Source organism: Melitaea cinxia, chromosome 1 (assembly GCF_905220565.1).
Source record: "Melitaea cinxia chromosome 1, ilMelCinx1.1, whole genome shotgun sequence".
In the NCBI taxonomy this organism is placed as follows: Eukaryota; Metazoa; Arthropoda; class Insecta; order Lepidoptera; family Nymphalidae; genus Melitaea; species Melitaea cinxia.
Window position 1 is genome coordinate 12,443,582 of NC_059394.1, and position 11,944 is coordinate 12,455,525.

The following is an 11,944-nucleotide window of genomic DNA, read 5'->3' on the forward strand; positions in this document are numbered from 1 at the left end:
GTATACATCAAAGTGGAACTACAGTATTTCAAAAGAAAGTCACAAAAGAGTCATTAACATGTTCAGCGAACGGTTACAGGCGAGCGCACATGTGCAATGCAACTGTTGCGTGCCACGCAGATGCGCTGCGGGAAAATCGTATCTTTCTTTATGTATATATGCATATACATTTACCGTACCTTAGATCCTCACTGATATATGGGTATTCTTACCGTTCCGTTTCATAAGTGCTAATATCGACAACAGGTAAATTGATTGATGAAAATTTTTATTTACAAAACAAATTATCACATTGCTACGATCCTGTATATTTATGTCAGATTTATCAATGCTTATTAACGATTTCTTGCGAAATAGATGTATCTTACAATAAATAAATGTAAATAAGATTAAAAGTAATACTATCTTGATTACGTCTGTTCATAAATTATGTTACAAACAAACAAAACAATTTCCTTTTTCTCCAATTACTTGATATTATGTTATATAGTTGGAACGTAAGGAAATATTTCGTTACATGTAAAAAAAAATAAGAAGATAACATCTAATGAGGATAACATAGTATACTGATGTACCTACTATTTATATCTACATTTGCAACTTCATAGCATCTTCCGTTTTGAGTGCGTCGCAGGTAATGTACCTAACTATACATTGAGACTTTAGGTGCGAATGAGATCATTATTTTATCTTGACATTATAATGTTTCCATAAATGTAATATATTTAGGGCAATCGTTATTGTAAGTTTGTCATAATTATTCAAAGATTTTAACTTTTTAATAAATACAGATTAACATTAAATATATTATTTATTCATAATATCTGAGTAACCAGTACCAATAACATGTTTTAAGAATCGAAAAATCTGTCAGTTTTTCGTAACTTAACCTTTAAATGTAACACTTAAAAAATACTCATAATATAAACACGAGACATTAAAAATTCAATCATTATCAAATATTATTCGAGGTATAGATATGTTTAATATTCAACCTCCATACTGAGAAATAAGCTATCATGAGGTCATACAGACAGAGGTCAACGAAAAGGCAAACGGCATTACCGCTTGGGCAGTGCTTCGAGAACAGCGTAAAGTGAACGCGAACTCTTCAAAATATTCTTTGCGAATTCGTAAACCTTCCTTATCATCTTGTAGTATTTAGTACTAAGAAAACTTAAAAATCAAGACTTGGGAGTGAATTTAGTGAGAAAATGAAGACCTATGCATTTATTTTATTGTTTTTCTTGTATTACGTCGAATGTAAGTTGTTTTGATTCTATCTTGACTTTTTTCTTTGTCTAGTATGTTCACAGAACAATCCATAATCGTATTAGTAATAATTTTTATCATGCCAAATAATGTTTTTATGTCAATGTATTTAGTATACCAAGCGATATAATATTGTTTTAATATTATCCGAATAAATTAGTTTCATAGATAAAAGTAAGTACATATAACATCAATTTTGTACTTTGCGATATCACAAAGGCTATGAGGTATGAGTGTGTGGATTTTATTCTTAATATCAATAAATAAAATTAAAAAATAAATATTTCAGGTCGTAAAGCTGTGCCGATCAACAAAAATGCTAATATTGATTTTATTAATATGGAGGCAGCAGTGAGACCCGATAATGTTCGGCCAACTCCAGTTCCAGTTCCAATAGCAGGACCATCAAAGCCAGTTGCACCGGTTTCTAAACCTCAACCGATTCCTCAACCAGTTCCTCAACCCAAAAGTCCATCAGCAACCACAGCAAAACCTATTGTGCAACCTAAACCCCTACCGACTCAAAATCCCACTTTGATAACCCCCAAACCAGTCAATCCTGTTCCAGTCGCTCAACCGATCTCCACTCCAGGACCTGGAAATGTCAAACAACTTATTACTTTTTATGATAGTCAGGGAAAAGCAAGCCCCATTCGCCCTTATTCATATAGCCAAGCTGTTAAACAGGGTTAAAAGGTTTCTAAAATAAAAATAAAAAAATAATAAAATAAATCCCAAGTGTCGTTTTAATTATTACTAGCTGTGCCAGCGACTTCGTCTGCGTGGAATTTAACAAAAAGTTATTGTTCAGTTCGCAGAGTTATAAAATAAATAAATTTCTAAAATAAAAGTAAAAGTCCTGTCAAAATCGGTCCAGCCGTTTCAGAGATTAGCTGGAACAAACAGACAAACAGACAGACAAAAATCGTAAAAAATGTGATTTTGGTATATCTACCGTGTGTTTGGTATATCTATATGCATTTAGTAAAAGTAAAAAGGGGTTATATTAATATTACAAACAGACACTCCAATTTTATTTATTTGTATAGATTATCTTATAAAAAGTATTACAAAACTTAAAGAAATAGCCGAGTTGGTCTAGCCATTCAAATTATGCACTTAACAACACAAACATTTAGCAATTCATTTTTATTTACGTATGTTACTCGTACTTTGGCTTGATTTCTTGAGTCAATGACCGCTACACCAGCCGGATCCATCTCGTGACAGAAAAGGCACATTAAGGCGTAAACAATTGCCGCAAAGCCTCCTATTGTAACAGTGAAAGTGGCGACCACTGTAAAACATGAGGGTGCGATTGTGTTCCAATTCACTAAAATGTTAAGGATATACAAATAGTTAATACTACGTAATCCAGTGAAAGCTCAATATTACATTTGGAAAATATAACTTTCGAAATTCCACATAGATTTATTCAGTCTAATTTTCGTATGAAAGTGAAATTCAATGTTAAATTATTAGCCCGTGTTAGTCTGACTCGCAGATAACATATCATTCTGTGTTATAAATTACAATAAGAGAGAAATTAATGATAATTTTTGTTAATTTTTTTTTCGTGTAATGTACATCGTTAAAATTACCTACATATTTCATTATGATAATAGGTATACATTCTCGAGTTATTAATATTATAAATTTTTATGTATCTATGCATTTTACTAGTATATCAAAATTTTCAAAAATGTTTTTCATTTTTAAAGATTATTGCAAGAAAAGAACTGTCTTTTCTGTCTTTCGCATAGGCCTCTTTCCCGTGTAGGAGAAGGATCAGAGCTTAATCCACCACGCTGCTCCAATGCGGATTGGTGGATATATTTCCTACTATGAGTAACGATCGCTGTCAGGTGTACATAATAAAAACCGGGACCGACGGTTTATCGTGTTCTTCGAGGCACGGTGGGGAGACCCACAAGGACTGCACAAACACCCAGACCACGGTAAACACCTGTATGGCAAATACAAATGTTTGTCATATGCGGGGATCGAACCCGCAACCGCCAGCGCAACAGGCACAATCCATGGCTGTGACCGTTGCGCCAACGGCGGCGTTTTACTCTCTTTGGATCTAAAATAATCCTATAGATATTGAGTCCATTAAGGCTGTCTAAAGGCGTCTATTAAGGGCGCTTATCATAATATTAATTAAAATGATAATACCTACGTGGTCTATGGGAATTTATATACGGATTTAAGCGAGTTTAAGCAATAATTGTTGATTTAAATGACAATAAACATTTACACTATTTTACATTGTACCGACTTGCTTAGTAAAACTTAGAGATTTTAGAACCATTTAAAATCGAGATTTTAATTAGTTAAAATGATTTATTGATAAAATAAATGATACTTACATTTTTACTCTTTTCGATTTTAAGTATCCTTATACTTAACAATAGAATCTAATGAATAAGCAATCAAGGTTAATGGGAGTAGCTTACATTGGAACGGTACATATAGTAAGTAGTTATCAAAGTGGTCGAAGAAGTATTTGAAAGCCAGTGACAGTCACGGGTAAGAGATAACGAATATTATTATTTTTTTAATAATTAGTACCCCACCCCAACCCTAGTGCTTTACGTAAATGCCGTAATTAAAGACCCATTGATGCCAGTACATGCTAAAATTGCGATATGCAAGTTTAAATCGCAGTTGTACATTTATACTAACATTATAAAGCTGAAAAATTTGTGTTTTTGGCTAGTTGGTTTAAACTCGCTAATCTTCTACTAGTTCGAATTGTAAAAATCTTTTTGTGTTAGATAGCCAATATTTTTTTCTCCAATTAACGCGTGTTATGCCGCGGATCATAGCTAGTTTGAAATAAAAGCGACTACCCCTAAATGTCATCCCAAATTATCCAAACTGATTCGATAGGCGTGTACTTTAACTATAAGACAGTTATAAATTATGTACATTCTGTTATAATGGATACATAATTTCGACATAAACGCTATGTTAGGAATGTTATCACGCGGTAAAGGAGAAAATATTAGAACCAACGAAAAACAAATATGTAAAATGTAAAATTGGTAAGCAGAGAAAGAGTTCATGTAACTATAAATACTTAAGTCAAAGCTTGCTTTCATCATTACAGCCTATACAGTCCACTGCCCGGACATAGGCCTCCACAAGTTTACGCCAAAAATAACGTGAACTCGTGTGTTTTGCCCATAGTCACCACGCTGGGCAGGCGGGTTGGTGACCGCAGTACTGGCTTTGTCGCACCGAAGACGCTGCTGCCCGTCTGCGGCCTGTGTATTTCAAAGCCAGCAGTTGGATGGTTATTCCGCCATCGGTCGGCTTCTTAAGTTCCAAGGTGGTACTGGAACCTTGTTATCCCTTAGTCGCCTCTTACGACACCCACGGGAAGAGAGGGGGTGGCTAAATTCTTTAGTGCCGTGGCCACACAGCACAGCAAAAGCAAAGCTTGCTTTTATTTATGGATAATACAAGGTCTCAAAAATGTACAGGATTGTGGAACATACGGAGATTAATCGGACAACGAAATGTTTTTATATCGAAATACTTAATGATTACCAAAGCATTACAAAAGATTTTTTCAATTACTTGAAAGTAATACGATAAGCGGGAGTGTTGCGAATGAGTTCATATCGCTAAGTCTATGGACTACGTAAGTTAATTTACACCCATTTGCACTGAACACATTTTAATATGTCGACTAGTTTACGAAGGCAGACTAAACTGAGGACCAGGGATAACATTCAATTGAAAAATAACAAGGATCCAAAACTATATAGCGTACGGTGTAAAAATAATAATAAGTATGGCCCAAAAGCTTACATAATTATAATTACATATACTCCGATTAATGTTTTGCTTATTACGTAACTCACATATTGATCATCACTCGAGTGACATACATATGTATAAGGACATTTTCTTTTAAGGTATTTAATCAAGGATGGTGACATTTTCAAAATGATAATTCTAACTAGCTACAATTATAATTATTAAATAACTATATATTGTTATTTATTGCTCAAGTTATCATAAGTATAATGATGTATTTTCTTTATTTCGGTCCGTTTTCCTGTAGCTTAATCGCATATCGTTGCGAAACTATTGAATAATTATGACGAAACTGATCATGATTTGAGTTTATATCACAAGGATATACTAGTTATCTCTTGTACTGAATTTCTCTTTCCGGAACTGAATGAGCCAAGCTGAAATAGTAAGTAAATAAGTAAATAGTAAGTGTACCTACTTAGTTATAATTAATAAATGTCTAGATTGATTTCACTCCTTACAAATTGTTCTGAAAGTATTTAAGTCTGATTCTCATTTTCAGTGCAACACCCAAATAGCTTGGCTTCCGGACTGTATAGAGAGAAACCTTTGAACGGACGGCTCATCTTAAGTTGCCTTATATACTTTATCTTATGAGCTTACTGAGAGGGAACGAACGTGAGAAAAATAAAATAAACAAAAATAATATTTTAAAATTTTTTAACCGACTTCCAAAAAAGGCGGGGGTTCTCAATTCGACTGTATTTTTTTTATGTATGTTACATCAGAACTTTTGACCGTGTGGACCGATTTCGACAATTTTTTTTTAATCGAAAGGTAGTGTTTGCTAATTTGTCCCATTTAAATTTATTTGAGATCTAAAAACTACTTTTCGAGTTATATCTAATAATGCGTTTTTACTTGACGCTTTTTTCGTCGACCTACGTTGTATTATACCACATAACTTTCTACTGGATGTACCGATTTTGATAATTCTTTTTTTGTTGGAAAGGGGATATCCCTAGTTTACTACCATGATAACTAAACTAGGATCTGATGATGGGATCCTAGAGAAATCGAAGGAAACTCTCGAAAATCCGCAATAACTTTCTACTGGATGTACCGATTTTAATAATTCTTTTTTTGTTGGATAGGGGATATCCGTAGTTTGATACCATGATAACGAAACTAGGATCCGATGATGGGATCCCAGAGAAATCGAAGGGAACTCTCGAAAATCCGCAATAACTTTCTACTGGATGTACCGATTTTGATAATTTTTAGCTAATGTTTGTCATGTGGTCACATATAAATTTTATTGAGATCTGATAACTACTTTTTGAGTAATCTTTGATAACGCGCAGTTACTTGACTATTTTTTCGTCGATCTACGTTGTATATTACTCGTCGATGTAATTGAAGTCGTTTTTTTTTTTTCGTTTGCGAGCAAACACAATTATTTAAACTAAAGAAATCTTACCATTCAACATCTTTAGTACATTAGTAAAAAATCACATATTTTCAAGTATACAAGTATATAGACCACCTACATGCGTAAATACACACATTTGCACACTAATATACTTTATATCTATAATATATATAAAAGCGAAAAGTCACTCACTCATCACGAAATCTCCGAAACTATAACACCCACAAACTTGAAATTTGGCAGGTAGGCTCCTTATAGGACGTAGACATCCGCTAAGAACGGATTTTACGAAACTCGATCCCTAAAGGGGTAAAACAGAGTGTACAAGTTTGTATGAAAGTCCTATTTTTTTGAAGTAAGAGACTTGAAATTTAAAATGTATGCTCTATAGATGATGAGAAGGTGTCCAAATAATGTATCTTCAGAAATCAACTCCCTTTTGGGGTTAAAACGGGGGATGGTAGGTTGATTCACTCATCACGGAACCTCCGAAACTATAACAGCTACAAACTTGAAATTTGGCAGGTAGGTTCCTTATAGGGCGTTAATATCCGCTAAGAACTGATTTTACGAAAATCGACACCTAAGGGGATAAAACGGGGTCGGAAGTTTGTATGAAAGTTTTATGTTTTTGAAGTAAGAGATTTCAATTTTAAAATATATGCTGTATAGATGGTGAGGAGGTGTCCAAATAATGCATCATAATCTATATATTTAAAAGAGAAAGGTCACTAACTCACTCATCACGAGAACTCAAAAACCGCTGTATCCATCCAGGTTGAACAAAGATAAAATTTGGCAGGGAGGTAAATTATAGTTAGCAGACGTCCGCTAAGAACGGATTTTACGATATTTCACCGCTATGGGGGTTTAATTGGGGTTAATAGTTTGTGTGGAACATATACAGCCTGAAAATAAAACTAAAAATGTGTTGTATAGAGAGGTTTTATAAAAATAACTATTAAATTATACTAAATTGTGCCTTTTAAAAAGTTACTCAATTTGATAAGCATTTCAAGTGACTGAAATAAAAAAAATAATTTGCGTTAAAAATCTTAATAGTAATGCATATCTTCCTAACTACGCGGACGTAGTCGCGGGCAACAGTTAGTGTATTATAAAACAAAGTCCCCAAAAGTGTATGTGATCGATTCGCTCAAAATCTACTGAACGGATTTTCATTCGGTTTCACCATTGGAGAGAGGGCTCCACCATTTGCAACAGGAAGGTTTACGGAACGGCTAAGTCGATTTTGATGAGAGTTTCAATTGAAGTTTGCCGGGAAAACTTTATGACATACTAATTTCAACGCGGGCGAAGCCGCGGGCACAGCTAGTATATATATAAAGAGTATCCTCTCTTTAAATATTTAAATTTAGCGTTTTGAAGTGTCATTTTCAGATGACATGGAAAAATAATCATACTATAAAAAATATGGTGGCTGATGAAATCGAATAATAATAATAAAGTATAATTAATAAAGTAAGAGTTAGAAATAATAAACATAAATTATCGTTTCTTTATTTTCATGTGAGAGTGTCTATAGATTTAAGTGGTTTTTCTTACAATGTAAATTAAAATTTAACGAAATAAAAACTTTATTTTCAGAGCAACACAATTAGTGTATTTTAAAGAAATTCCTTATATACATATAATTATTTACAAAAATAAATTATGGTATAATTTTAACATTGAATTTCGTGATAAATCAAATTATATTATTACTACAACATTCCTATACAGCCATGTCAACTAATGTCCGGGTAAAAGAGGGCGGATGGCATGGCTAGTTGAGCAAAATGTGCCACTTTCACTCTCCGTTGTGACTCACAGCTGTTATGTCGTCAGGACCTTCTACGCTCTCAATACATTTGTGTTGTATTGTGCAACACGTCCGCATTTAAAGTTTAATAATAACAAACAATGAATCATTATGTCCAATGCTTATTACGTATATGACACGAATTACTTTTATTTTATTCGACGTGCAGTATTAAACTTAATTTGTGGTTTTATAATTAGAGTGCGTTATGTAATATTAGTGTTAAACGTACTAACATTTATTTTTATTTTTGTATTCAGGATTTGAAATAAAACAGTTTAGAAACTGGAAGACAACTATTAAAAAAAAAATGGCTGATTAATTAAATTGTTCATCGCAACAATTGGATGGCAATAATTAATTGTACGTGTTTTAGTAAAGTCGTGATATAAATAGTATTAATTGATAGAGATGGTTGGAATAATACTGCCAAAATTTAATACGTTATTAAAAACCTTAATCTTAGCTATGTCACATAAAATGTATATATTGAAGAAGCATTAAATAAAATTGTTAAAGATCTGATTAATTAAGACAATACAAGAAAATCCACGGGATTTAAAAAGATTATAACAACAATAGAACAACAATAGTTCTTCGTTCCAACTAATCTACACACAATGATGTGCTATCGTTTTGAGACTACATACTTACATTCTTCATTCATTTTGCGAAAGTAGTTTTACATATAGTAGTTATGTGAAAATAAATCAACATAAAACTATCATAATTTATAAATATTGGTTAGTAACATAATAAAAATTTTGATAAACTGGTATTTTAGTATATTATGTTGAATATTTGTAGACATATTTTATGATGTCAACTTTGTGTGCCAGTTATATGAAACAGTAAATGTGATCTACAAAACTTTGTTTTTTAAATCTAAAATAAATATAACAAATACTAAAGACTGGTGCTAACAGTATGAATAAAATTTAAAATTCAAAAATTATAATTATATTTCATTATAATTTTAAAAATTTTATGACTCGGTTTAATTAAAATAATACAGTATGCGATCTTGACGATTTTCTCTTCGCATCCGTTTAAGACTCTCACTTTCCTAATCTATCTGTACGGGCTTATTACAAAATTCTTAGATCCGACCCCAATCCAACAGCAAATGCGTCACCAGCTATTCACTTGCATTGAATAACCGACGCCTGTTTCATTTTAATGGTTCCTTTTACGTTCACGACTTACACAATACATCATTTCGGACTAAGGGTCAATGGCATGCTATTACGACAACCACGAAATAGTAAGACTCATTATACTACCCGTATAAATAATAAGAATCTATTTACCTAGTACTATTGTTTTAAACTCTAAAATTTCTTTCTTGATTGATTATCACATTTATAAAAAAAATCCTCGTTAATTAACAGCCTTATTTTTTAAATGTAACTAGGTTGGCAACTAATAGTAAGCGATTACCGTAGCTTATAGACGTCTACAACACCAGAAGCATCGCAAGCGCGTTGCCGACTCTATCCTATTCTCAACAGGAAAATAAATCTATAAATATGAAATACAAGGAATGATTTACGATACATATATTCAATTACAATGTTCGGAAATTCTAATATTAAAAACGTAATTGGATTAATTCTAATGTATCTTACTTTTTTGATTAAGCTTCGGATTGTAAATATTAAATATTGTATCCTAAACCCCAGGCATGTATGGGGTAAAACGTACGGTATGGTATAGAATTTCACTTGAGTAATGTTTATGATTTACCGATTTACTTTTGTACGCACAAAACTGTGGTATCAACTACTAACTTTATATAGCTATTTTTTTTACTTCTCCCATATAGAGAATGAGGCCTATACCCAGTAGTGGGATGTTTCAGGCTGAATCGATTGATCAAACATTTTTTATTTTTGTTTCCTATTTTGACATACGAGTATGTTAGGTGCATATGCTAGCGAATATTGCAATTATTTATATTTTAATTAAAATAAATATTATAATATTGCAATTAACTCGGGTTTGATGAGTAATTTACCCCAATTTGTTCTGAGTTGTGACACACAATTGTTATGCAAAGCGGATTTGAAGAGCTGTTGTGCTCATTGTAATACAATAACTTAAGTGAAAATACTTTATGTACTGCAGAAAGCGTTTCTTTAATTGCTTTGAATTAGTATTTTATATTCTATAGAAATCTATCCATTAAAATTAATTAATAATTCTATAACGGTTTTATTCTATTTTTTATTATTTGTTATATAGACGATGTCAGTCATTCTTGAACTATATTTTTGATTGGAGATGATGATGATCTTCATTATGTAGATGTAAGAACAGATCAAAGAATTAAGTAAGTAAGGATAGTTGTATATAATTATGACGAAATTTGTGAAAAGATTGTCAGGTGATGCATTTAAAAATGTGTATTTCGTTTTTAAGCAATTCGTAGCAGTATATTCGTAGGTATATTAATTTTGTTTTATTGACTATAAAGACATGTTTTTATGTATCTAACAAGTTTCTAAATTTTAACGACATTTTTAATAGTTAAGTTTCCGCATCTGTTTCCGTTGTCATTTTTTTAAAATCATTATGTAAATAGCAATGTGTAAAACATTAGGTGTTTGGTACTTTGAAGAGAATATAGATAAGCTTGTTACAGGAAAAAAGGAATTATTATGAATTAAATACATTTCCTTTATCACAGCTGCTATGATTTATCACAGTGAAAAAAGAGTGATGACAATATTATTCATACAAGAAATACAAAGTATTTTACTGAAAAAACAGACTATTAGGTAATATTTGTTATTATGTTTCAATACGTAATTTTTCCTTTCTTTCATTTGTGTATAATTTTTGTACAATTGTATTAAAGTCTGCTTCTAATTCAACTGTGGATCTAAATGGTCATTGATTTAGGTCATATGTCTGGACAAATATATTTCTCAATAACTTTAAGCGCTTAACATAATGAGTAAATAACAGTAGCATTAATTGAAAAAGTAGCTACCAACGTGTAGATTTCGCTCACACACACACACACACACACATCAGCCTATCGCAGTCCACTTCTGGACATAGGCTTCCACAAGTTCGCCCCAAAAATGGCGTGAACTCGTGTGCTTTGCTAGATTTTGCTCAAATACACTTTAATTACAATAAAAACTATGCGTTTCTAGAACTCCGAATCAAAAAAAATAAGCATTTGATTGTATTTGTCAAATTACCGTAATAGATGTACCCGTAATAACTGTACCTACCTATTGATATTTTTAATATTTCTTTATATATTATAATAAACATATAGCTCATGCTGAAATCACCTAAAATTTCTTTATTGCTCAACATAAGGAACAAATCGCCAAAAAAACTTAAAGCACAACAAAAAAAATCGGTGATATTGAATGGGTTGTTAAGTTGACTGCACTGATTATTGACTACGCCTTTGGAGCAGCGTGGTGGATTAAGCTCTGATCCTTCTCCAACACGGGGAAATAGGCTTATGCCCAGCAGTAGGATATTACAGGCTGAAGTGATTGTATTTAGATTAATTTCGATAACAAAATAATTATTAAATTTGATATGTATTTTCCTGTTACGACACTGCGGAACTTCGTGTTACGTCTCATTTATTTTTAGTCGAATGTTTTTTATTTATTTAG

At 32.1% G+C, this 11,944-nt stretch overlaps 1 protein-coding gene across 1 annotated transcript; it reads left to right on the forward strand.

Moving 5' to 3' along the window:
* The first annotated feature begins 1,038 nt into the window (after positions 1 to 1,038).
* Positions 1,039 to 2,010, forward strand: LOC123669690 (alpha carbonic anhydrase 8-like). The gene is made up of 2 exons (XM_045603283.1): positions 1,039 to 1,263; positions 1,562 to 2,010. The coding sequence occupies exons 1-2, from the start codon at positions 1,215 to 1,217 to the stop codon at positions 1,963 to 1,965; spliced, it is 453 nt and encodes a 150-aa protein (XP_045459239.1). The 5' UTR covers positions 1,039 to 1,214; the 3' UTR covers positions 1,966 to 2,010.
* The last annotated feature ends 9,934 nt before the right edge of the window (positions 2,011 to 11,944 follow it).

Bases quoted from the DNA above. Each gene is read 5' to 3' on its own strand.
- LOC123669690 (XM_045603283.1), top strand. From the start codon at position 1,215: ATGAAGACCTATGCATTTATTTTATTGTTTTTCTTGTATTACGTCGAA. The intron at 1,264-1,561 runs GTAAGTTGTTTT...TAAATATTTCAG, and splicing joins TTTCTTGTATTACGTCGAAT to GTCGTAAAGCTGTGCCGATC.